Below are 26,362 nucleotides of genomic sequence, written 5' to 3'. Positions count from 1 at the left end.
AGGCGACGTTTCGACGAGGTCTCACTCGTCATCTTCAGGCTGGTGCTTTCGGCTTCTTGTTACTGGAACAGAGCAGGATCTCAGTGTTTGAGTTCCTATAAATACTGTTGAGGGGGTGTGGTGTATAGCCTCCAATGTTCTGGGCAGAGAGGAAGTTCCCAGGCTAGTGTGCCTTTTCTTCTTTTGTTCCTTAATTACTTGAGGGATATCTTGAGTGATTTCTTGAGTGATATCCTGAGTACCACTTAGGTGGGTCATTAGGTGTGGATTAGTTGCTAAAGTCTTTGTGTCTTGACCTCTTGAACTTTGTGAAGAGTTTTTCTGAGAAGATGGCTGTACTGCACTTAGTTGTGCTCTGGCTTGGCTTCGTGTATAGGGGCGAGCTGTGGTTTTGTGGCCTGTGTCAGCCAGATCTGTGTAGGGATTGCAGGGGGGTGCAGCATCCGGAGGTGCCACCATGGTTTGGCTACTGGATGGTGTCTGTAATTTATCTGTGGAGAGGGTCTGGGTTTGGGTCTGGTGTGGTTGATTGGTGATGGCGTTCTGTGTGCCTCTGGATCTGGTGTCAGTTTTTGTGGGGAGGGCTAATTTCCAGATGTCTGGCAAGCGGGATGTGTCGTCACGCTTGTTCATGTTGTGAGGGTGTTTCTCTATCTCGATGGCTTCCATGATTATTCTCTTGTGGTGATGTTCCATGTTAAAGAGCAATTTGGAATCTGCAAAATTAATTTCGTGTCCTGTTTCTTTCATTTTCCAACACATGAAAGAAACAGGACACGAAATTAATTTTGCAGATTCCAAATTGCTCTTTAACATGGAACATCACCACAAGAGAATAATCATGGAAGCCATCGAGATAGAGAAACACCCTCACAACATGAACAAGCGTGACGACACATCCCGCTTGCCAGACATCTGGAAATTAGCCCTCCCCACAAAAACTGACACCAGATCCAGAGGCACACAGAACGCCATCACCAATCAACCACACCAGACCCAAACCCAGACCCTCTCCACAGATAAATTACAGACACCATCCAGTAGCCAAACCATGGTGGCACCTCCGGATGCTGCACCCCCCTGCAATCCCTACACAGATCTGGCTGACACAGGCCACAAAACCACAGCTTGCCCCTATACACGAAGCCAAGCCAGAGCACAACTAAGTGCAGTACAGCCATCTTCTCAGAAAAACTCTTCACAAAGTTCAAGAGGTCAAGACACAAAGACTTTAGCAACTAATCCACACCTAATGACCCACCTAAGTGGTACTCAGGATATCACTCAAGAAATCACTCAAGATATCCCTCAAGTAATTAAGGAACAAAAGAAGAAAAGGCACACTAGCCTGGGAACTTCCTCTCTGCCCAGAACATTGGAGGCTATACACCACACCCCCTCAACAGTATTTATAGGAACTCAAACACTGAGATCCTGCTCTGTTCCAGTAACAAGAAGCCGAAAGCACCAGCCTGAAGATGACGAGTGAGACCTCGTCGAAACGTCGCCTAGACACCCCAACTTTTACACGGGAAGACACCCGAGGACACCAAAACCTGCATATATATATATAAGGAACAAAAGAAGAAAAGGCACACTAGCCTGGGAACTTCCTCTCTGCCCAGAACATTGGAGGCTATACACCACACCCCCTCAACAGTATTTATAGGAACTCAAACACTGAGATCCTGCTCTGTTCCAGTAACAAGAAGCCGAAAGCACCAGCCTGAAGATGACGAGTGAGACCTCGTCGAAACGTCGCCTAGACACCCCAACTTTTACACGGGAAGACACCCGAGGACACCAAAACCTGCATATATATATATAAGGAACAAAAGAAGAAAAGGCACACTAGCCTGGGAACTTCCTCTCTGCCCAGAACATTGGAGGCTATACACCACACCCCCTCAACAGTATTTATAGGAACTCAAACACTGAGATCCTGCTCTGTTCCAGTAACAAGAAGCCGAAAGCACCAGCCTGAAGATGACGAGTGAGACCTCGTCGAAACGTCGCCTAGACACCCCAACTTTTACACGGGAAGACACCCGAGGACACCAAAACCTGCATTCCTGTACCCGTGAAAATCTACGAAAGCATATATATATATATATATATATATATATATATATATATATATATATATATAACTTTTAATACTCATAAAACGTGCAGATGACAATCATCATCCTAAAAGATGTGTTCCCCTTTTGCCTTTCATGTGTATGTTTGTACAAATGACTTCAGAACAGAGCAGGCATAGGCAAACTCGGCCCTCCAGATGTTTTGGGACTACAACTCCCATGATCCCTAGCTAGCAGGACCAGTGGTCAGGGATGGTGGGAATTGTAGTTCCAAAACATCTGGAGGGCTGAGTTTGCCTATGCCTGGAACAGAGCCTATGCAGGCACAGGTGTGCGCCTACAGATGTTTCATGTTCCCTGGAACCCTGATGGAGTTCTCAAATGCATGAGAGCCAATTATTAAGACACCAGGTCCATTGGCAGAGCAACTCTGTGTTACAAAGATGTCTGCAACTTTAACATGAACCCAGCCATGTGGGAATCCCTTGCAGATGACCATAGTGCCTTGAGACAGTTAAGTCATGTATCCTTAGCAGTGATCAGAGGAGGAATGACCTCTGGGGGGAACACAGAGAGAAGAAACACCATGATGCATGTGCCCCAACTGCAACAAAACATGTCTCTCCCATATCTGTCTCTACAGCCACAGCAGGAGCTGTGAATCTCCAGTGGTTTGATTTCACCCCCAAAGGAGCAGTCCTCTATTGTCTCCTGAGACAGGCGGCTGCTATGTATGATGTTTCTGGGGGGTGGTTTTGGGCTCCATGGCAGGGAATTTAAAATGTATATATAAGGCCCTGCGCACCATTGTTCTGGGTTCCTCCTCCCTCCTGCGTGTGGTGAGTTAGGACCCTGTTGCAACAGATCAATAAAGATCAGGCTTACTAGCTGCTTTGCTTCTCAATATTCTCTGGCTGGCCTCTGTTATTTTCTCCTACCAATGGGGAAGCAATATAGAGTAAGGACTCTATATGGGCTCTTGGATACCCCATAAGGGAAAAGGGCAGATTTTTGTTTACAACAGCTGCCAACCAACTAATTGAAGTAAAATGCCAAAGGAATCTGTGGAAGAAGACTTTTACTTAATGCCCATTGATTTCATTGAGAACTAGATTCAACCAAATAAAATAAATAAAATAAAAAAATAAAAAAAAATCCTTCCAGTAGCACCTTAGAGACCAACCAAGTTATTGCTATAAGCTTTTGTGTGCATGCACACTTCTTCAGATTCACACAAAAAGCTCATACCAATAACTAACTTAGTTGGTCTCTAAGGTGCTACTGGAAGGATTATTATTATTATTATTTTATTTTGTTTTGACTACGGCAGACCAACACAGCTAGCTACCTCTAACTAGATTCAACTAAGTTACTGTAAACTAGGTCCACTAACTGATCAAGCGAGAGCGACTCTTCTTGGGTGGTGTGCTGAATGCACTGGGACCCGGAAACAGGAAACTGCCTTCCACTTATATTTTTCTATGCCGCTGAGCAGCAACTATCCAGAATTTCAGGCAGGAGTCTCTCACAGCTTGGCCAGAAGATGCCAGGGACTGAATCTGGGACCTTGTGCATGCAAAGCAGATGCGCTACGGCTACGCTGTGGCTTTTCCCCAGTTCTGAGCCAGATGCACAGATGGTCCGATCTGGAATAGGCAGTCTCCTGTGTGTTCTGAGGGCTGGTTAACTTTACGGTAAAGGACTGGAAAATTACGGGAGGCAGGCGATATGCCAGGACTGGGATGTTTTCAGCCAAGGTGGCTGCCCAGAAGTATTTTATTTAGAGTCTCATTCCTACTTTACATATGCAATGTGCATAATGCTCTTTTCTTGTGGGCTGGATGGTTTCATTGACTAAATGGCTGCCCATCTGGCCGTTCTGAAAGGAGCGGCTACAGCGGAGGGTTGAAAAGTTCGCTGCTTTCATGGGCTGTGGCTGCAGCTCGCTGGTTTGTTCGTCTGCCAGCGGTGAAATCTGGCATGCAGGAAAAGGAAGTTTGGTATTAAAGTCAGCTTAATATTGTTTCTCTAAGCAGTGCCCCAGAAATGCTGAGGAAGCATTTATCTATCCAGGGAAGTACAGAGGAGGTGTTTGCATACAAAGAGCACAATCAAGTTCATTCAACTATTAGATTACTACAGGCACACTCCTGTTCTTATTAGCTTTCAGCCGAACAAAGAGTTCTGGGGCAACTTCAAGGTTAAAAATTAATCACAGCCCAGGCTTTTGTGGGCTAGAGTCCATTCTGTCAAATGCATGAGGTGTTATTCTCGGTTGACAGATTTCTACACAAAGACACACAAATACACACGTGGATAGAAGGAGAGGAAATGACAGCAAAGCTTGGTGGCCGGCACAACAAGACATAAGGTGCAATCCTATGCATGTCTATTTGGAAGAAAGTGTATATAGGATTGCAGGCTTAGACAAGCCCTGCTACTATGCAGAGTCAAATGAAAATACAGCCCAGACTACATGGGACTGGCAGAAATGACTGGCAGTGCTAAGGGATCGACACTGGTTGCCTACCAGCCCCCAAGTTGGTTTTGAGGTATTGCTATTGGCATATAAAGCCCCAGACAACAGGCTTATCTTGTAGGCAGCCAACTTGAAGCCTAGTGTTGAGTCTTGGCATGTCATGTGTGTGTCTCGCTCTCTTCCCCTGCTTATCATCTAGGTTAAAGTGAACAATATAGGGAGTAAAGATGGCTAAAGGTGACCCAAAAAAGCTGAAGGGGAAGATGTCTGCTTAAGCCTTCTTTGTTCAGACCTGTTGTGAAGAACACAAGAAGAGGAACCCAGACGTTCCCATCAGCTTTGCAGAGTTCTCCAAGAAGTGCTCAGAGAGGCGGAAGACAGTGTCAAGCAAAGAGAAGGGGGAATTTAATGAGATGGCTAAAGCTGATAAAGTGTGGTATGATAGAAAAATGAAGGATTACGGACCAGCAAAGGGTGGATAAGAAGGAGAAGGAGGACCCCAATGTCCCCAAATGGCCACCATCTGGTTTTTAAAAAAAAGATATTTATTGACATTTCAAAGATTATAAAAAAAACAATAATAAAAACAAAACACAAACACAAAAAATAACAAATATTTTAAAAAAACAAAATACAAAACTAAAAACTATTTAAAAACAAGTAAAGTTTCATTCCCTTATTTTCTTATAACCTACTTCCCTGACCTCCTCATACCTCCCCTTTTTGTATTCCAATTTCTAATTCTTACTTCAGCAAATCCTCTCCCTTAATTTTCATTTAATTTTCAACCTTTCTTTTCTTTTTACTTAATCATTACAGCTGAAAAACCCCTTAATTTTCTAAACCAACATCATTCTAACATTCATTAATTTTGCAATATTTCCCAAGATAGTCCTTAAATTTCTTTCAATCTTCTTCTGCCGTCTCTCTTCCCTGGTCTCGGATTCTGCTAGTCATTTCTGCCAGTCCCATATAGTCGATTACCTTCATCTGCCATTCTTCCAAGGTGGGTAGATCTTGTGTCTTCCAATACTTTGCGATGAGTATTCTTGCTGCTGTTGTAGCGTACATAAAGAATGTTCTATCCTTCTTTGGCACCAATTGGCCGACCATGCCCAGGAGAAAGGCCTCTGGTTTCTTCAGAAAGGTATATTTAAATACCTTTTTCATTTCATTATATATCATTTCCCAGAAAGCCTTAATCCTTGGGCACGTCCACCAAAGGTGAAAGAATGTACCTTCATTTTCTTTACATTTCCAACATTTGTTATCAGGCAAGTGGTAGATTTTTGCAAGCTTGACTGGGGTCATGTACCACCATCTGGATTCTTCCTGTTCTGTTTAGAATTCCATCCCAAGATCAAATCTACTAATCTGGCATCTCCATTGGAGACTTGGCAAAGAAATTGGGTGAAATGTGGAATAACCTCAGTGATGGGGGAAAACAGCCTTACAACAACAAGGCTGCAAAACTGAAGGAGAAGTATGAGAAGGATGTAGCTGACTACAAGTTTGATGGTGCAATGAGTCCCATAGGTAAAGATGCTGTTGCGGCTTGGAAAAAGGTAGAAGAGGAGGAGGATGATGAAGAAGATGACGAGGAGGAAGATGAGAACGATGACAATGATTGAGAAACTGTATAATACTTGTCTCCATGTGAATACCATAGAGTAGGGAAAACACCATTTGGAAAAACAAACAGGTACCTGTTGCTTTAAGAAGATGGTGTCTTATCCCTCGTACCTACGGGACCGCCTCTCCCGGTATGCCCCACGGAGAGCCTCAAGGTCCATAAATAGCAACACCCTAGTGGTCCCAGGCCCTAAGGAAGTTAGATTGGCTTCAACCAGAGCCAGGGCCTTTTCAACTCTGGCTCCGGCCTGGTGGAACGCTCTGCCTCATGAGACCAGGGCCCTGCAGGATCTGATTTCTTTCCGCAGGGCCTGTAAGACAGAGTTGTTCCGCCTGGCCTTTGGCTTGGAGCTAATTTGATTCCCTCCCTCCCTCTCTTTCTTTTTTCTTTTCCTTCTCCTCCTGCGATGAGGCTACATTTTAATGTTCCATTATTTTAATGTTGTATTGTATTTTTGTTTTTAAGTTGTAATCATTCATCTTGTTTTTATTATTGCTTGTAAGCCGCTCTGAGCCCGGCCTTGGCTGGGGAGGATGGGGTATAAATAAATTATTATTATTATTATTATTATTATTATTATTATTATTATTATTATTATTTGCCCTTTGTGGAAGAGAAAATGTCCCTGTTATTTCTGTGTTTATGCAGTGTGTGTGTGGGGGTGTGTGTGTGTGTGTGTGTGTGTGTGTGTATGTATGTGTGTATATCCTGAAAATTGCTTCTTTGCCATGTTATTACTGAATAATTAACAAAGAGATTACATGCATTGAATAATACAAATGATGTAGACAAATTTGATGAAATATGGCATCTATAAAATACTTTGATGATAACCCTGAAGAACAGCAACCACTGAAATCACAGATCGGACTTTGGCAAACTCGAGTAGACTGATCTGTCCTGGAGGAGTGTAAATTGGGATTTTGCTTTTACATCCACCCCTTTTTTGTAATTGTTGTTATATACTGGAAATCAATAAAACTGTATTTTTAAAAGAATGAGAAAACAGCATTCAAGGGGAAGATCGGCATGGCCTTAACTAGATATATCACAGCACTTTATGATATAAAAAAAATAAAACTAAGCAATAAAATCGTAAAAGGTTAAAGGCATGTAAAAAAGCAAATGTATTTAAAATTAAAAACATTACTACTACTAAGCCTTTTATTTTGGGGGAATTGTGGCAGTATATAGTTATGTTTTATGGTTACATGATGTATTGCATTCATCAACCTTTGCACTAGCAAGTAATGACTGAAAAACGGCAAATATCTGTACTGCTGAACACATTTTTATTAATCTGTACATAAGTATTATTCTTGAAAACAAACAAAAATATACAAAAACAAACAATCATGACTACTTCTATCTAGTACTTTCTTCTTCAGCGTAATGGCACCTTAGGGCAGAAAATCGAAAAGCTCTTTCGATGGCGCGAGCCTTGGCTTAACTCCGAAGGAAGCCTACGGAATTCCAGCCGGATCCGCTGTCGAGAAAAAGCGCTCATTGCACAGCATCACAGCCCCAGTGTGCCTGCCTACGTTTGACCGCTAGTGGCCGCTGCGCCGGAAAAAAACCTTTTTTCCTTTTCCTTTGGTCCCGGCGCAAGGGGAAGCAGTTTGGCCCTCCGCGGGCACCGTAGGAGGCGGACGGTGGGAAACATGGCGCTGAGCTCGGAGCCGCTCTCGGAGCGCTCCGTGAAGCTGGCGGTGCTGCTGGCCTTCGCTTCGGGGGTGCTGGTGGGCTGGCAGGCGAACAGGGCGCGCAGGCGCTACCTCGACTGGCGGAAGAAGCGGCTGCAGGACCAGCTGGCGGCCACGCAGAAGAAGCTGGACCTGGCGTAAGGCAGGTGAGGACGTCGCGGGATGGTGGCCGGGAAGGGTCATGCCCCTCTGTATGGCTTCTCGAGGGAGTGGTGGCCGGGAAGGGTCATGCCCTTTCCGTGGCTTTTTGAGGGAAAGGGAGTGGGATGGTGGCCGGAAAGGGTCATGCCCCCTTCCATGGCTTTCTAAAGAGGACTGCTGGCTTTTGAACGCCAAACTAGCTGTTGGCTACCCAACTTTTATTGCTTAAATGTATCCACTTTTGATTTTAAAGAAACCTGAATAGATAGACGCGGGTGGCGCTGTGGTCTAAACCACAGAGCCTAGGACTTCCTGATCAGAAGGTCGGCGGTTCGAATCCCCGCGATGGGGTGAGCTCCCGTTGCTCGGTCCTTGCTCCTGCCAACCTAGCAGTTCGAAAGCACGTCAAAGTGCAAGTAGATAAATAGGTACCGCTCCGGCGGGAAGGTAAACAACGTTTCCGTGTGCTGCTCTGGTTCGCCAGAAGCGGCTTAGTCATGCTGGCCACATGACCTGGAAGTTGGCCAATAAAGCGAGATGAGCGCCGCAACCCCAGAGTCGGTCACAACTGGACCTAATAGTCAGGGGTCCCTTTACCTTAACCTATCCACTTTTGATTTTGAAGAAACCTGAATAGATAGCATCATTTATATTATTATTATTTTGTTTCTCTTCCTATCAACAGCCAGGAGCAAATGGAAGCAAGAGGAAGCCTTTGGATCAAATCTGACATTTAACAGACTTTGAGAAAACACACACGTACAAGAATAATGCTTCTGTTATTTCACTCAATAAGACTGATAGCTGAAAAAAGCTCAACATGTATGGAAGAACATCATCAATATAAACACTGAAATTTTGTGGTCTGCATTGATGGGGTCAACTTCTTGTGCCATGTTTGGAAGATTTGTTTCATTGTCTGACACTTGAACTATGATGACTGAATCTTGATAATAAGTGTTTGCATGTGACTAAATAAACTTTATTTTAACAAGTTATTCTAGTTAAATTGTGTTGGCTCAGAGAATGAAGGCATGCTTTATTTAGAAGGCCCTTTGGTTGTGAAAACCTAACCCTCCTGCTTGGTGGTAAAGTTTGGTCGCATTTCCCTAACCAACCCAAAGAGCTGAACTGTTTTACTGTGGCATGATCTCCTTGAGGTTATAGTTTGTTCATTAACTACATAAAAGGACTGGGTGATAGACCAAATTATAAATTTATTTCTTACAGGTAACATAAAGGTAACGGTACCCCTGCCCGTACGGGCCAGTCGTGTCCGACTCTAGGGTTGTGCGCTCATCTCACTTAAGAGGCCGGGAGCCAGCGCTGTCCGCAGACACTTCCGGGTCACGTGGCCAGCGTGACGAAGCTGCTCTGGCGAGCCAGAGCCGCACACGGAAATGCCGTTTACCTTCCCGCTATAAAGCGGTACCTATTTATCTACTTGCACTTAGGGGTGCTTTCGAACTGCTAGGTGGGCAGGAGCTGGGACCGAAAGACGGGAGCTCACCCCGCCGCGGGGATTCGAACCACCGACCATACGATCGGCAAGTCGTAGGCACTGAGGTTTTACCCACAGTGCCACCCGCGTCCCATGTAACATACCATTTATCAAAAAGAGGCGAGGTCTTGAAGCACTTCACAGCATTAAAACAAATAAACAAAACAATACACTTTAAAGTACCAGAGTCAGTACAAATAAGATACAGCCAACCGACTAAAGTTAAAGCAAAGCCTATGAAAAGGTAAATGAGCTATGTGTGAAGTGCAGCAGCTAATGAGGAAAGATTGTAGCTCAGTGGTTCCAAGTTCAGTTGCCAGCATATCTAGACAGGGCTTGGGCAAAGACTCCTGTCTGAAACTGGAGTACACTCGGGTTAAGTACTTAATTCGTTCTGGAGGTCTGTACTTAACCTGAAACTGTTCTTAACCTGAAGCACCACTTTAGCTAATGGGGCCTCCTGCTGCTGCCGCGCTGCCAGAGCATGATTTCTGTTCTCATCCTGAAGCAAAGTTCTTAACCTGAAGCACTATTTCTGGGTTAGGGGAGTCTGTAACCTGAAGCGTATGTAACCTGAAGTGTATGTAACCCGAGGTACTACTGTACTGCTTCTGTTCTGTGTCAACAGTACTGAGCTAGATGGTCTAGTGGTCTGACTTGGTATAAAGCAAATCCTAAATTGATTGCAGATCAGCTAGGTGAGATAACTATGGTATATATATATCTTACATCACTTGGTGTGTGTGTGTGTGTGTGTGTGTGTGTGTGTGTATGTATATATCTCAACCAACATACACATTTTATATCCACAATATATAATTTCATTTACACATCTGATGATGCTGGGTATACCGTAATAGTGCTGCAATCCTATACCCCAGTGGTTCCCAATTAGCTAAGTACTTTAAAACCTATTTTTCAAAAGTGAAGCCATGGACCCTCTACTTTTGAAATTTTTGATATCTGTGGTACTTTTTGTTATGGGGATGGTGCCACAGACCCCCTGGGTGGGTTACGAGGACCCCCTGGGGTCTGTGGACCATCAATTAGAAACCATTGTTTTACCCAATCATCTGTGTGTAACCTCCCTTGAACTTAATAGGACTTACTTATGACTAGAGATACTTTGGATTGTGCTGAAAACCTGTGACGAGAAGTCCCCTGATGGCATTTTAGAAGAGGGAAACACTTATTTCGCTACAGAAAAATGGTTGTGGTGAAGAAGATAAGGTTTCCAAAGTTACATGAGAGGCTGTTATGTAAGATAACGTAACCTTCAGAGACTTTGCATTGGGAATATGGTGAGTGTTTTACTTGGAGATCTTTGCGCACCTTTTATAACAACAACAACAACAACAACAATAATAAAATTATTATTTATACCCTGCCCATTTGGCTGAGTTTCCCAGCCACCCTGGGCGGCTTCCAATCAAGTGTTAAAAACAATACAGCATTAAATATTAAAAACTTCCCTAAGTTTTAAAAAGATGATAGCTGCTTATTTCCTTCACATCTGAAGGGTGGGTACCACTACCGAGAAGGCCCTCTGTCTGGTTCCCTGTAACCTCACTTCTCGCAATGCGGGAACCGCCAGAAGGTCCTTGGTGCTGAACGGTGCGGGTGGAGACGCTCCTTCAGGTATACAGCACCGAGGCCATTTTAGTTAGTCATGGGTTAAAGCCTCAGCGCCTAGGACTTGCCGATCGAAAGGTCGGTGGTTCGAATCCCTGCGGCGGGGTGCGCTCCCGCTGCTCGGTCCCAGCGCCTGCCAACCTAGCAGTTCGAAAGCACCTCCGGGTGCAAGTAGATAAATAGGGACCGCTTACCAGCGGGAAGGTAAACGGCGTTTCCGTGTGCAGCTCTGGCTCGCCAGAGCAGCGATGTCACGCTGGCCACGTGACCCGGAAGTGTCTCCGGACAGCGCTGGCCCCTGGCCTCTTAAGTGAGATGGGCGCACAACCCCAGAGTCTGTCAAGACTGGCCTGTACGGGCAGGGGTACCTTTACCTTTACCTTTATATAGATGTCATGTAAAAAAAACAAAAAAACCTAGTAGTTTATGTATTGCGTGTTACCCCAATACTGCAGCTGCTTTACCTCCTAGCACGACATTGCAAACGTATTATATCGGCTTTATAGCACTTCAGCATTTTGGTTTCCACCTAAGCAACCTAAGCAAAGTGTCTGACCCATGGAATTCTAGATCCTTGGGAGAGGAAGCCACACTTTAAAAGGTTTGGGGGACAAATGCCGATAAAATCATCAATGGGACCGTTTGCATGGGCAGCTCGGGGTGTGCAGCCGCTTTTTCATCTCTCGGCTGCCCTGCATGCTGGGACATGTAGATCGGTTGGACGCCAGAGAAGCGTCGCTGTCCGCCTCCTCGTAGCGCCTAACGATGACGCTATAAATCCCGCGCCGCAGCGTTCCGTCTCCTAGGCGACCGGCTGCGGCCTTCTTCCTCCGCGCAAGGCAGGCGCCTCGTAGAGCTTTCGCCCGGCTGGCGGTATGACCGGGCGCCGGGGCCGGACGGGCCCGCTGCAGAGCGCGCTGCGCCGGGGTAGAGAGCTGCGGGAGCAGGTGAGCTGGGGAAACGGGAGGCAGGGAGAGGAAAGGCGCGGCGGGAAGCGGATCCTGCCCGGCCCTACCGTTAATTGCAGGGAACGAGAGGCATGGGGCTAGTAGGAGGGAAAGGCGTAAGCCAGAGGTCGGGGAGCCTGCGGCCCTCCTCAGACTCGAAATTTCATTCGCCCTGACCGTTGGCAGGGCCGGCCCACACATGAGGCAAAGTGAAGGTGGATGCCTCAGGTGGCATGATCCAGCGGGACATCATATCGATCTTTCTTCCCTCCTCCCTTGTTCCTGATGTAGATATGGCCTCACCTGCTTCTTCCCTGGTAGAGAGGGGGGGACGACACCCTTTTGGGGTCTGCCTCAGGTGCCGAAATGTCTTGGGCCGGCCCTGACCGTTGGCTCTGTTGACGGGCGTTGGGAGTCCAGCCGTCTTTGGAAAGCCACAAATCCCACCCCGAAAAGTAGTGCGCTAATTCTTTCGTTATCATTTGACAAAGTGTATCTTGGTTGTTCAATATTTTAGGTGAATGCTTTGCTCCAAGAAAGCAAGGAAGCGGGGCCTCTGGACTCTGGAAAGAAGCAAAGCCTTAGTCAGAGGTAGTGTGTGTGTGTGTGTGTGTGTGTGTGTGTGTATATATATATATGAAAAAACTCCTTCTGGTAAGCATAATGCAAATGTATTTTGAGGTCAGAGGTGCAACCAGCAACATTTATTGATGCTTGTTAGTTGGTTCCTTGGATGTAAACAAATTTGATTGCAGGTCTAAAAATATTTTCAGATCCAATCCTAAAAACGATTACTTTAATGGAGATCAGTGGGACTTAATTGCTGATGTATTGCATTAGAGGTTTGTCATAAATTTGTATTTATGCAAGGATGTTCATGAATCTAGACAGTGGCGATTGATGTGCTGAGATTTATTTTCAAAACTCTGGGAAAAGTGAATATAGTACTTGTGAAGGGTTTCCTGAAAGCCTCCGACAGCTGGCTGCCTCTTCCTTTACCACCCTCACACTCATACATGCCAGCCCTCTAACACTGTTGTGGCCATTTCAGTTCCATTATTGTTCCATCCAGTTGCATTCAGTAGTGGTGCCCTCCCTTCAGATGTCAAGGAGATAAAGAACTACATAATTTTTTAGAAGACACCTGAAGGCAGCCCTGTTTCAGGAAGTTTTTAATGTTTGATGTTTTATTATGTTTCAATATATGCTGTAAGCCACCCAGAGTGGCTGGGGAAACCCAGCCAGATGGGTGGGGTATAAATAATAAAATTATTATTATCATTATAATGATCATTCTGTGAGGCGTTCATGTGCATCTTGGTTGGAATTATGGGTCCCCTCAGGGACTGCTGGGGCTAGAGGATGAATAGTGGCTTCTCCACTGTTATAGAGCTGGCCTGCAAGCCCAGTTCACAAACAGGTTTCCTGTCTATTTTAGCTGTTAAGAGATGCTTAGGATCTCTTGACAGTTGAATCATACCTTTAAGGTGTGACCCTAAGTGTGTGCTCCTGCCTAGGAATGGAATTGTCTTGTTTGGGCAGACTTAGTACCAGGAAATACTAAGTACCAGGAGGTACTAAGTGGTCCACCAGAGAACTACAATCTACTTTCCCTCATCCCTGGCCAAGCACTTGGTTCAGATCCTCCAGGAGAATGAACAGTTGAGATAGTCTGCTGTGTTTTCTCAGCAAGAGAGATAGAGCAACTTGATGACGTCCAGTCTCAGTGTGCACACACTTTCTCCCTCTGCACCAGAAGAGAATATGTCCACTGTCTTTCCCTATTCAGAGAAGTAATTTGTAGTGCCATGTTGGCATTAATGCTAACCTTGAGGTGATTGGAAAATTATGTGACTGATCTATTAGAACTGAGCATTTGCAGATTTGGGGGCTCAACACCTACAATGCAAGTACTGTTTTTGTTGTAGATGTTTGGAGCTGAAGAAGTCTGTTGATGAAAATATCTCTGCTCTACAGAACTTGAAGAAAGTAAGTGTTTAAGGTACAGCCCTTCTTGTTTCCACAATAATAAATTGGAGAGGAGGTTCAGAAAAATACTCTGTCAGGGTAGGACCTGAGATTACTGCACTTACCCTGTCCATCCTTCAGTGATTAACCTAAATTTGTGTTGTACAACTTCCTTAGACAGCTGCATATATAATACTATTGGTAAACGTATCCCAAAGTCAAAGGAGTCACTATTTTTTTTAAGTATAAAGCACCATGTGAATGTTTACCTGTAATTAGCATATTTTTCATAAATGTGATCAATGCCATAGATTGATCAAATAGATTGATAAAATATCAAATAGATTGATATTTTAGTTCAAATCCTAATGTACACAAGAATGTTGTGAAAAATCTGGTGTATTGTTATCTTGCAGTCAGATGAGCCTGCCCCTGTGGGAAATTATAATCAGAGAAAAGAAGAAGAAGGAGAAAAATTGTTAATGCTTTCTGAGCAGCTGGATAAACTTACAGCAATCTTTAGCCGGGAAGATGTGACCAAGGACTCCAGCGTGTAAGTAGGTTAACAGTACAAACCTGTGGATGTCTGCTCAGAGGTAAGGCTGCAATCCTAACCCTACTTATCTGCCAGTAAGCCCCACTGAATTCAGGAGACTTACTTCTGTGTATTTATGGTTAGGTTTGCAGCTTCAGTCCCATTAAGTTCAGTGGGATTTACTCCCAGATAAGTGTGTACAGGGTTGCACTCTAAAACAGGTTTTTATTAATCAAGCTGGATTATTCCATGCCTGCTCAAGTCTGAGCATGGGCATCTTTATCAACATAAAACTTTCTTATAAGGTAAAGGACCCATGGATGGTTAAGTCCAGTCAAAGGCGACTATGGGGTTGCGGTGCTCATCTCGCTTTCAGGCCGAGGGAGCCGGCGTTTGTCCACAGACAGCTTTCTGGGTCATGTGGCCAGCATGACTAAACCGCTTCTGGTGCAACGGAATACCATGATGGAAGCCAGAGCGCATGAAACACCGTTTACCTTCCCGCTGCAGCACTACCTATTTATTTACTTGCATTGGCATGCTTTCAAACTGCTAGGTTAGCAGGAGCTGGGACAGAGCAATGGGAGCTCACCCTGTCGCGGGGATTCGAACTGCCAACCTTCTGATCGGCAAGCCCAAGAGGCTCAGTGGTTTAGATCACAGTACCACCCGCGTCCCTTATTTGGTAGTTAATTGCTACCTACCCTGAAGTTGAGGGATGAGACTGCTTAGAAATATTAATGTATTCAAAATATGAAATTGGGGAATTCTTGAAACACCTGGTCCTTCTTATACCCCTAGAACAAGAAAGGGGAAGTTTTTTACAATATTGTCTGCTTCAGTGGTTGATTAGAATAAACAGTTGTCAAAAGACTGTGATGAACTCTGTTTCTTTTTGGGTTAGCAATACAAAAAGGAAGGACAGCCCAAAAACACTACAAGAAAACGAAGAAAGTGAAGAGGAAGATGAGGAGGAGGAGGAGGAGGAAGATGAAGAAGAAGAAGACGAAGAAGAAAGTACACAGGATGATGGTGATGATGAAGAGGATGGTGAAGATGAAGACAAACTCGGAGATGATTCAGCTATTAAAAATTTTATAACTCTTGGTGATTTTTCTGCACAGCAAGAAGGCGACCTGACCTTTAAAGTAAGTAAAATGTAATATTATTCGTTTATGTGGGCATATCTCACTAAGTACTATAGCTGTGTAGGATTTGTTTGTGATTGTTCATTTGGTGTAGACATTGCTTAAGTCAGTCATCACCAATCCCACTCTGATGCCTTCTTGCAGTGTCCAAAAACTCTATTTGATTATGCTACACGAGTCTAGCAGTGATGGTTTTGCCCTAGGGTAACAAAGTCAATCAATGCTGCCATGCATGTGATAGGTACCAAGTTGGCTCGTGATGCCAGGTAGCCTAATAGGAACAGGTGGCCATTATCATTGTTATAGCTGGAGAGAGATGTGCACTGGATAGGAGAGGGGAGCAGCAGTGCACCTCCATCCCTGGAGCCTCCTTATACATGAGGATAAGACTTTATCCCTATTACAGTTTTTCTCCAAGTGTACTATTCTCACATGTGAAGATTGCTATAGGTACTAAATATATGACTGGTGAGTCCATATTCTAGGGTGGGAGGAGACTTTTTCCTGCTGTCCATCTCTCACCTCTTCCTTCCTAGTTGTAGCTTTCAGATAGTATCTGAAGAAGTGTGCATGCACACGAAAGCTCATACCAAGAACTAACTTAGTTGGTCTTTAAGGTGCTACTGGAAGGAATTTTTTTGTTTAAACCCTTGTGTATTAATTTAGTTTCTTCCCTTCTCTTTGTTTTCAATACTGAAGAAAGGTGAAGTTCTGCTTATCCTTGAGAAAAAGCCTGACGGTTGGTGGCTGGCTACAAACTCCAGAGGGGAGAGGGGCCTTGTGCCTAAAACCTACCTTATGGTTGGTATGCTTCTACTTTTCTCTTTCTATTCAGTTCCATGTTTAATATTATTGTTGGCATCTTTCCACTTTAGTGGGCTTGCAGTGTTTCTCTAGGTGAAAGCAGGGGTGAAATAATTTTCATGGGCTGATGCAGCTGTTTAGACAGCGATATGGAAAATAACTACCAAGCTTTCATCTTTCCCAAGATTGTGGTGTGGTGGAATGTGGGGATGGCATTTTTTAGTGCTATAGAAATAAAACCCAGCAGCATGCCAACTGGTAGATATTTTCTGTCATTCCTCAAATATTTCACATTGCTTTCTTGAGACACCCAGCCAAACATAACATCTTAGGGCAGTTCCAGACTGTTGCTATTTTCAGGTAAGATTCGGTCGCATCCTGGCAAATTCAGATTGTGCAATTATAGATGATAGGGAGGTCTTGTGCGACACACCCTTAAAAAAAATATCAAACAGACTTTTTGGGATAAAAGAAGGTGACAGGAAAATACACTGGAAACAACACTTTCTTTGACACAATGTCAGCTAACTTCCCTGCAAACAAATCAGAATAAATACTCAGTAGCAACTCAGGATCCAACCGAGGGTGTATTCACAAAGGAGCAAGAATTTGAAGCAAGAATTTCCACTTCTACTGCAACGTAAGATCACGCAACTTTCTTTTTAAAATAAAAAAAGATATAGAATGTTATTGACTGTTGCATTGGATCAACTTTGTAGGTGAAAGATGAGGAAGAGGGCCAAGAACCAAGTGAAGAGGAAACCGAGGAAGATATAGAGGTGGCAGATGAAACGGAAGGAGGGGCCAACATTCTGAAAAGGTAAAGGGACCAGAGCTGTGAGTGGAAATGCATCATCATGCTGCTGTTGTGATGGGGGCTTCTTCACTGCAGAAGCTTCCTTGCGTCATTTGTGTATCTCTGATTTGAACTTGACTGATTTCAGTCCTGATTTGTATCCACTACAAGAGCAAACACAGTGGGAGATGGTAAAGCCATTTAAACCAGGGCTCTGCATAATGGAAAAATACAACAACAACAACAACAACAACAACAACAACAACAACAACAACAACAACAACATAATACTCTGCCCATCTGGCTGGGTTTCCCCAGCCACTCTGGGTGGCTCCCAATAGAATATTAAAAACACAATAAAAATCAAGACTTCCCTAAACAGGGCTGCTTTCAGACGTCTTCTAAAAGTCAGATAGTTGTTTATTTCCTTGACACCTGACGGGTGTTCCACAGGGCGGGCACTACTACTGAGAAGTCCCTCTGCCTGGTTCCCTGTAACCTCACTTCTCGCAGTGAGGGAACCGCCCGAAGGCCCTTGGAGCTGGACCTCAGTGGCTGGGCTGGACAATGGGGGTGGAGATGTTCCTTTAGGTCTACTGGGCCGAGGTTTGCAGTAGTGATAGTTTGGGAAGGCATTCCTGAACAGGAATTTATAAGACTCCTGAAGAATCCTGCGAAAAGTGAATAATTTATTTAATGTCATTTAAGGAACTTCATTTCTCCTGGACTTCAGAACATTATTACAGTAGAGCAGCCGTAAATCTGGTGCTGTTTCTTTTAACAACACATGTGCCTTCAATTTGTTACTGCTCTTGTGGAACATTTTGCAATGGCTTTTTATTGTGCTGTACGCTACCCATGGTTCCTGTTTGGGTGGAAGGGCAGTGTAGAAATCAAACAAACAAGCTGACAAAATAGGTAAATCAGTGATCAGACCACTTTCACATGGTAGTGAAAGGCAGGCGAATAGTGCGAAAACTAAGGCTGCCTTAGCCACAAAACTGAATTAAAAAAGATTCTAGTCTCAGTTACCACATGGTCAGAATATAGATTAATTGGTTTTTCCCAGTGGGACCATCACTCATTGTGTCATTTTACAACCCATCACCATAATCACATATTGAGTGTCAATTTGCCCATCTGTATATTTGCAGTTAATTGATTTGTGGATCAGCTTTGTGTTATGTTCTTATTTTTATGCTACCTACAGAACAGATTCACACTGGAGTGCTGTTAAAAAGGCCATCACAGAGGTAAGCCTGTGTTTTATCATTTGCATACCATTCATGATTATTGATATTTTGCTTGGTTTTTCTTACAAAACCAGACAGCCAAACTGGTACTCTTATTTCATTTGGTACTCCCTCTTTCAAACAGTCCAACTATGGACAGCAAAGTTAGCAAACTGAGTATCAGTGCAGTCCTATTCATGTTTACACACGAGGAAGTTCCACTGTGTTTAGTGGGGCTTACTTCTAGGTACTATAATGTAAAGAATTGCGGCTGCAGAGTGTTTCTACTTGTTCATCCAGTGGCTCTTCAAAATACTTGATGTTCAGTGACTTGCTACTTAAAGACTAATATGGAGCTAGAAGCAAACTGATAAATGGAAGCAATATCAAGGTTGAATTATCTCTCTTCTTAATAGAATAATACCTTAGATGCACTGACAACTATGGGAGCAGTTCCTGCAGGATTCCGACCTTCAACACTTGCACAGCTCTTGGAAGAAGGTAGGAGTTTTGTAAAACTACTCTATTAAATCCAGAGCTCCCAAGGTATGAAGCAAGTTTATCTTAGGAGGTGTGAACATTTATTGGGAGGTGACCAAAGTTCTGATGGCAGAATGTTGTGATTGTATTTGTGAGGGTTTTTTTTTTAGCCAAGTGGGGTATTTTTATGAAATAAATATTTTTATTGCATTTTTCATTTCTTTAAGTTCTGGATAGCAGTGTGTCAGGGTGGGTATTGGAGCAGGTCAGCAATAGCTCACAAGGTGTCCGTGAAATTAACTATTTAGTCAAAGAAACAAACAGCTCAGGCCTAGTGAGCACAGCAACTAGATCTTGCCCCAATGAAGCTTTGCCAGGACTGAAGGTCTGTCTCCTACTCCTATTCCCCCAATTCCTTCCCATGCAATCTGAGGTTCCTTCATCTTGCCTGTCTTTTCTCCGCCTTTCCTATACCACTTCAGATTCTGGGAAACCAGAGGGGAGGGAGCTGGTTGGAGCAGGAGGGGGAGACCCCCGGCGTCTTCAGCAGCCTGACTCATCTCTGTTTCTTGCCCCCCCAGCCTCTGCTTCTGCCTGTGAGTCTGGACTGCTCTCTGCCACAGCCTCTTCCTGCTCACTAAACCCTGTTACTGCTTCAGTTTCTTCTCCCTTGTTTCCCTCTGTACACTCATTGTTGTCCCACCACCAATCCCCTGGCTCTGAGCCTTCTTTCCTTGGGGTTTCCTTGGGGGTTCCCCAGCTGGCATCTCCCACCACTCCTCTGCATCCAGTCAGTCCATGATACAGTGGTGACAGAAATCTTTTAACAGAGTTTTAAAAATGCCTCTTTTCTATTGGAAAAACGCTCCCGAAACTCCGAGCATCCTCCAGTATGCGCAGCCCTGGAAAAGGCATTTCCCCTCTTCTCCAGTGTGCTCAGCGACATATATCAGAATGATATATGTACACTAATCTTCTGGCAAGAAGAGCGAGACAGAGCAAGAAGAGCAAGATAAGATTTATCACCAAGATTAGGATGTCAGTCTGTAATTGTGCTACTGCTGAAGTCATAAAGTTACTTACTTGCAAATTCCATTGAAGATAACCAAGATAAAGGGAGATGGGAAAATAAACACACTAAAAATAAGCATTGTTCTTCCAGGAGTTCAGTTTCGGGCTTCTTACTTCTTACAACCTGAGCTCACACCTTCCAATCTTTCTTTCCGAGATCTAGTGTGGAACCCGGAAAAAGGCACTGTAAGTATTTGCTCTCAATAAAGGCCAGATAAACTCTCTTTAGGGTAGCAGAAAATGGGGAAATTGGAGAAAACGTGTTATGCAATAACATATTACGAAGTAAATGTAGCTGTAAAATGTAAAACTCTGGTCCCTGCTCCCTTTCTTTCAGATTCAGTCAAGGCCAACTCGGCTGTCACTGATTGTGACCCTATGGAACTGTAAAGGGATTCCTTTTCCTGGAATGAGCATACAAGTCCTGAGTAGACACGTCCGACTCTGCCTTTTTGACGGTAACAGAGTGAGTTCTACAAATCACTTAACCTGAGCGGTTAAAATTTGAACTTCTTCCAATATCTTGATCACATTTATGAAACAGGAAGCATGTGTCTACTCGTTGTCAACTGCTATTTTGTGGAGGATTTAAACAGTTGCTGCCTATAACTTATTTGCATACAGTTCTTTGTTCTGCATTTTAAAAGCTTATCAGGTTTCAGTTAATTTGTACCTGAGAAAGTATTCCAGACTTTTCCTTTCTGGCTATCCTATCTTATATCTGCCGCATTGCATGATATTTATCTGTGCACGACCCATGTGCAGCATTGACATATTTAGGGTCCATGAAATTTAACTCAAAATTGACTCACTGAAATTAATGGACGTTGCTAAGCTAGGTTCATTAATTTCAGCAGATCTGTTCTGAGTAAAATGTTGCACACCACCCTCAGTGCCAAATAAGTTGATTAGTTTGCCATCCCTCCTTATCAGAGAGCTGATGGTTAATGGACCTGATTTTTACAACACCCTTGAACATGTACTTAGTAATTCTCAAAAGCAGGATTTGCATTGTTCTCCATTGCAGAGTGAAAGCATCAGTTTGTGATTCCAGCATCAGGCTGGATTCAGTGATCATATTTCTAAATTTCATGAGCTAAAAAAGGTGAAGGTTGGTCATTCAAACATAAGCTGATCTTGTAATGAAATAGTTCCCCATTCTTCATTGCGTTAATCTACACTGCTATATTCAAATGTTAATTATTTTCTTGTTTTAGATACTGAGTAATATTCATACAGTTAGAGCTACGTGGCAACCTAAAAATCCCAAAACATGGACCTTTTCTCCACGGGTAAGAATACTGAGGAGATTATTGATAGATTTGACCTGGTAAATTTTGCATAACTTTGTAGGATTGTGATCTGTAGTATGTACAATTAATTCTAGTGCAATCTGATAATAATCTTCCTCCCCACCAAATTTTTTTAATAATAAATGCTAGTTAAGCATTACTTGTGATTTAGAGGAGGGGGAACTGAGCCATAGAAACACATGCCAAGATCTCAGTTGCCAAGCAGAATGAATTTAAGTGCTATGAGGTTTGACCTCTGGCAACCACATCTTGGAACTGTATTGATAAAATCCTGCTGACTTGAGGATCAAACTAGATAGGACACGGGAAATTCTTTTGCTGTTTCTTTCTTTTACAAAAATAAAAAAGCAGCTTGGGTAGAGGGTCAGAGCGTTGGAGAAGGAACGGCAAAAGGTTTTACTCATCTAAATTCTCTTCCCATCTCCTATTTGCTGTGCTAAGAATAAGATGAGCAAATAGCACCTGGGAATAATTTGGAACAGGAAAGCTGCTCAGGGCATTAATCCCCCACCCTCATCACCAGGGGTCAGCAAACTTTTTCAGCAGGGGGCCGGTCCTCTGTCCCTCAGACCTTGTTGGGGGCCGGACTATATTTTGAAGAAAAATAATGAACGAATTCCTATTCCCCACAAATAACCCAGAGATGCTTTTTAAATAAAAGGGCACATTCTACTCATGTAAAAACACGCTGATTCCCAGACTGTCCACGGGCCGGATTGAGAAGGCGATTGGGCCGGATCCGGCCCCCGGGCCTTAGTTTGCCTACCCATGCTCATCGCTGTCGCTCAAATTGAATTCCACTCACTTGCTTTGCATTTGGCACTAAATAAACTCAAGTCACTTATATGTGCTGAAGGAAGTGCCATGGATTGTTCAGCAGGTGGCAGTGTTTCTTCAGAATCAGTGTTGAAATCACACAGCGAGTGGGAGCTTATGGCTCTCCAGAATCAGCTGTCTGCAGGCAAATGCTTCAAATATGAATTTGCCCCTGTTTTGAAATTATATTGCATCTCAGTATTAACAAGTCTACTGGATACCCCTGTGGCATGGTTTAATTGTTTATCTCGGGGTATATTTGCTTGTTTCTTTTTGATCCACATATAGCAGTGGAAAGCCATGATGTTATGACATCGTGAGTACCCTCCCTGCCCCAACAGCAGCCAGTGAGGAAAAGTGCATGGTGCATTTCCATTGCCACGCATTAAGGGTGAAGAGAACTCACAGGCTTGCCATTTTTGACAGCACCCATCCATTCTTCATCATATCTAATTTTGTCCTTAGCTTGTCACAGTGCATGTATAGGGGGAATTTGTTGAGTGAAAGGAAGGCATTGAAGAGGTGCTGAAACCTCTGTCATCAAGCTGAGCTTTGCTTGCTAGGAGCACCAGTTTAGAGTATGAACACGGGAAGAAGGCTTCAAGAGGAGCTGCCTTCAGATAAGGAGGACACTGCAAAATGGATCTTCTCTGGAAGGTGGTGCTTATATCTTTGTGGAAAATAAAGCACAATGCCCTCCTGGTTGTTGTGTAGCTTGCTGCCCACTATAGGATTTCGTGTGTATTCCCTGGTTGTATCACTTAGTTGTGTGCAACAATTTCATACAAAACTAGGTGGCATGAAAAGATAGAGATTGTTGGTGATGCTTGTGATTTGATTTAATAGTATATTTCTGAAAGGAAATGGAAGAATTCTATTGGTGTTTCAAGAGAATCTTGAAATAAAATGCTTAGCTATATTTGCTGCTGCTTCTTTTTTACATTTTTAGGTGACTGGCATCTTACCGTGCCTGCTTGACGGTGATTGTTTTATTAGATCCAATTCCCCATCTCCGGACATAGGCATATTATTTGAACTTGGCATCACTTACCTTCGGAATGTAAGTTCTCACAGGTGATTCAGTGCATGAAACTATTAGAAGACAGGCTGTCTGTTGGTATTTCTTTTAGATACAAAGAGCTTGGCATCATAAACCACATGAATGAAGTAGAAGTCGGTTTCAGTATCACAAGAATTCCAACCTCCCCTTAGGACTGGCACATAATTTATTAGTATGAATTGCCATTCTCCTGCTTGGTGATTGGGCTGGCTGATCGTTAAGCTGTGTATACTTGAGGTTAAGGTTAATAAATCAAATTTATTTGATAAGACAAAAGTGAAAGTGATGTGCAGACTACCAGCCTATATTTTTTTACCTTCCTTTTTGGGGTAGCTCATGAAATATTGAAGGGCATGCACATAAAGAACATAAGAGCAGCCCTGCTGCACTGGGCCAAATGCACATTGAGTCCAGCATCTTGTTCTTAAAGTAGCTCACTAGGTACCTGTGGGAAGCCCACAAGCAGTGGCGGAGGAAGCCGCTCAGGCGCCTGGGGTGATGCAAGCCACCCATAAGGATGGGGCACACCGTGGGGCCTCTGGAGTCTGCCTGCCTTCTCCCATTCAGCTGCCCTACAGCTGGGCGGTGGGGTGGGGAGGCAGCAAGCAGATGTGTGGCTCGGGCATGCTGCAGGCTCTGTGGTGAGTACCGCCCGGCATTTTGTCACACCCTTCAGGGGTGACACCCAGGGCGGACCACCCCCACCGCACCCCTTCCTTTGCCCCTGCCCACAAGCAGGACTGGAGTGCAGTAGTGCTCTCTGCATTTGCTGTTCCCACAAACTGGTATCCTGAGGCAGACTGCCTCCAACTGTCCTATTGTAATCATAACTGGTAGCCATTGATAGCCTCTCCCTCCATGAATTTGTCTAGTCCTCTTTAAAAACGATCCACGTTGATGGCCGTTGCAACATATTTTAACTCTGCACTGTGTGAAGTAGCACTTTGTTTTGTCTGTCCTGAATTTCCCCAACATTTGCTTTTATTGGATGGCCTTGTTTCTCTCTGGTTAGCCACTGAACCATAGCTGTCAACGTTTCCCTTTTTTTTTTAGGGGAATTTGCTTATTCCGAATAGGATTCCTCACAAGAAAAGGGAAAAGTTGACAGCTATGCACTGAACCCAGTGCTCTATTATTATAGAGATGACCAGTCCCTGAGGATTGCATGAAGAAAATACAAAACAGGGCTATCTGTGTATGCAAGCTTGATTGCCTTGCCGATAGCTGCAACTACTAAACCAATTCCATTCCTTTAGCTGCATTTATTAGTACAATCAAACCCACCTAGCTTTGAGTGGCAGGCATTGATTATTCCTAGGGTGATGGCAGGGGGAAGGAAAGAGAGCCTGCCATTGCTGCTTCAGCTGTAAACCTAACACAGATAACGTGGGAAGGGTGGAGTAGATGGACCCAAGGGCTGATTATGTCCAACAGTTTTACATTTTAGCAACCTGGATAATTAGTTTCATCCACCTTATTTTCTAGTCAACAGGTGAGAGAGGAGAACTAAGCTGTGGCTGGGCATTTCTAAAACTTTTTGACTCCAGCGGACTTCCAGTTTCCTCCAAGTAAGTTTCCTTTGTGATTTGGGGAGGTGAAATATATAAAGATACATCAAATCCACAGGGTTGGTTTATTATGTGTTTATTGCATTTATATCCCACCTTCCTCCAAAGAGCTCAATGTGGCATACATAGGTCTTCCCCCTTCTCACATATTTGATCCTCACAACAACCCTGTCAGTTGAGTTATGCTGAGAGAGAGTGACTGGCTCAAGGTCACCCAGTGAGCTTCATGGCTGAGTTGGGATTTGAACCCAGGCCCTAGCCTGACACTCTAACCATTATCTGCCAGAGGTGAAAAAATGTGTTGCATCAGTTAACTCCAGAAATTTCAGCCGTCAAAACTGATGATGTAACAACACAGGGATACTTGGTTTTGAGTGTCCCTCATATGGTACTACTCAATAGCATTCATGAGCCATTTCATACTTCACCTACAGTACAAATCTCCTGATGAATATTATTCAGAAATAGGTGTGAAAGTTCAGATGCAGCTTCCTGGCACTTGCCATGTGTCTCCTCTGTACGGCTGGCATTGTGACAGACACCAGTTTGCAATGCAAAGTGTGGGTAGACCTGATGGGTGTTAGATTGCGGCTATCACATTGTAGGAATCATATGTTTGGACCAATAACCACACACGTTCCCCAGAATGCTGCCAGTTCCAGAAGGCAGCAAGGTGCCAGTGCAGATGCCAGGGTCTTGATGCTGCCACAAGGTAGGCTGAGGAGCTATTTGGAAGATGGCTGTAACCTTCAGACAAAGGCTTGTGGTCATTTCATCTTAACTAGCCCTGTGTAACTAAGATGCAGCAGGGGAATAATGAAGCTGCCCATTAGTTAAGCTGCTGAGAGTTGGTAGGGGAGGTTTTTTAAAAACAGAGATTGGCATGTGGCTTGCTTCATATAGGTCACCTGGCAGAGAAGACTTTTTAAGTGTGCTCTTAGTTTTCATGCTTTGGTGGGTCGCTGCTTGTCTGTTACTCAAGGGCCCCCAAATACTGAAGATGGCTGTGCCACCAAATAATTGCTGTTAAAATATGGCAGCCTTTTTCAGTTTAGGAAGCTGTCCTGTAGCAAGTTAGGCAATTTTTCTATCTAGACCAGTGTTGCCTATACAGATTGGAAGCAGCTCTCCAGGGTTTCAGACAAGAGACATATCCAGTTCTTCCTGAGGATGCCTTTGCTTCCTGTGTTGGCATTTAGAACTTTGCTACTTACCTTGACTTTTGGGGGAGCATTTAAAATGTTAAGTTGCATTGCCAGGTTTCCCCCCTCAAAGTTGTATGGCAGCTGCTTCACCTCTTAAGCATTTCGAATTCATATTCTTTATTATGGTGGTCCACACACCAATCCTGAATGCTAGTTTGCAGTTGCTCCTGTTTAACATACAGGGAACTGAGGATGAGAGAAATGCTTTTCCAAAACACCCCTTTTCCCACCGCAGGCCACCATTCC

General features: G+C 43.9%; 2 protein-coding genes across 4 annotated transcripts in view; both read left to right on the top strand.

Moving 5' to 3' along the window:
• Nucleotides 1-7,794: 7,794 nt before the first annotated feature.
• MTLN (mitoregulin) lies at nucleotides 7,795-9,038 on the top strand. The gene is made up of 2 exons (XM_081904580.1): nucleotides 7,795-8,045; nucleotides 8,726-9,038. Exon 1 carries the CDS (start codon nucleotides 7,858-7,860, stop codon nucleotides 8,038-8,040), a length of 183 nt encoding a protein of 60 aa, XP_081760706.1. The 5' UTR covers nucleotides 7,795-7,857; the 3' UTR covers nucleotides 8,041-8,045; nucleotides 8,726-9,038.
• A 2,928-nt stretch (nucleotides 9,039-11,966) lies between these two features.
• The window catches only part of NPHP1 (nephrocystin 1), a 30,094-nt gene continuing 15,698 nt past the window's right edge, over nucleotides 11,967-26,362 (top strand). Inside the window, exons 1-14 of one of the 3 annotated variants that reach the window (XM_081903997.1) lie at nucleotides 11,967-12,120; nucleotides 12,638-12,711; nucleotides 14,049-14,109; nucleotides 14,505-14,641; nucleotides 15,528-15,771; nucleotides 16,471-16,576; nucleotides 17,302-17,395; nucleotides 18,582-18,624; nucleotides 19,020-19,104; nucleotides 20,246-20,340; nucleotides 20,492-20,620; nucleotides 21,372-21,446; nucleotides 23,233-23,343; nucleotides 24,829-24,911. In XM_081903997.1, coding sequence (XP_081760123.1) covers nucleotides 12,049-12,120; nucleotides 12,638-12,711; nucleotides 14,049-14,109; nucleotides 14,505-14,641; nucleotides 15,528-15,771; nucleotides 16,471-16,576; nucleotides 17,302-17,395; nucleotides 18,582-18,624; nucleotides 19,020-19,104; nucleotides 20,246-20,340; nucleotides 20,492-20,620; nucleotides 21,372-21,446; nucleotides 23,233-23,343; nucleotides 24,829-24,911 — 1,409 coding nt within the window. In that variant the 5' untranslated portion in view covers nucleotides 11,967-12,048. Of the gene's footprint in view, nucleotides 12,121-12,637; nucleotides 12,712-14,048; nucleotides 14,123-14,504; nucleotides 14,642-15,527; nucleotides 15,772-16,470; nucleotides 16,577-17,294; nucleotides 17,396-18,581; nucleotides 18,625-19,019; nucleotides 19,105-20,245; nucleotides 20,341-20,491; nucleotides 20,621-21,371; nucleotides 21,447-23,232; nucleotides 23,344-24,828; nucleotides 24,912-26,362 lie in introns of those variants that run through there. The other 2 variants (XM_081903996.1, XM_081903998.1) reach the window with 2 other exon arrangements.

The sequence above is a fragment of the Podarcis melisellensis genome (genome assembly GCF_964234715.1).
Source record: "Podarcis melisellensis genome assembly, chromosome: 3".
NCBI classification, from domain to species: Eukaryota; Metazoa; Chordata; class Lepidosauria; order Squamata; family Lacertidae; genus Podarcis; species Podarcis melisellensis.
Note: the sequence above shows the minus strand (reverse complement) of the source record. Positions and strands in the feature narration are given on the sequence as shown.

Bases quoted from the DNA above. Each gene is read 5' to 3' on its own strand.
- MTLN (XM_081904580.1), top strand. From the start codon at position 7,858: ATGGCGCTGAGCTCGGAGCCGCTCTCGGAGCGCTCCGTGAAGCTGGCG.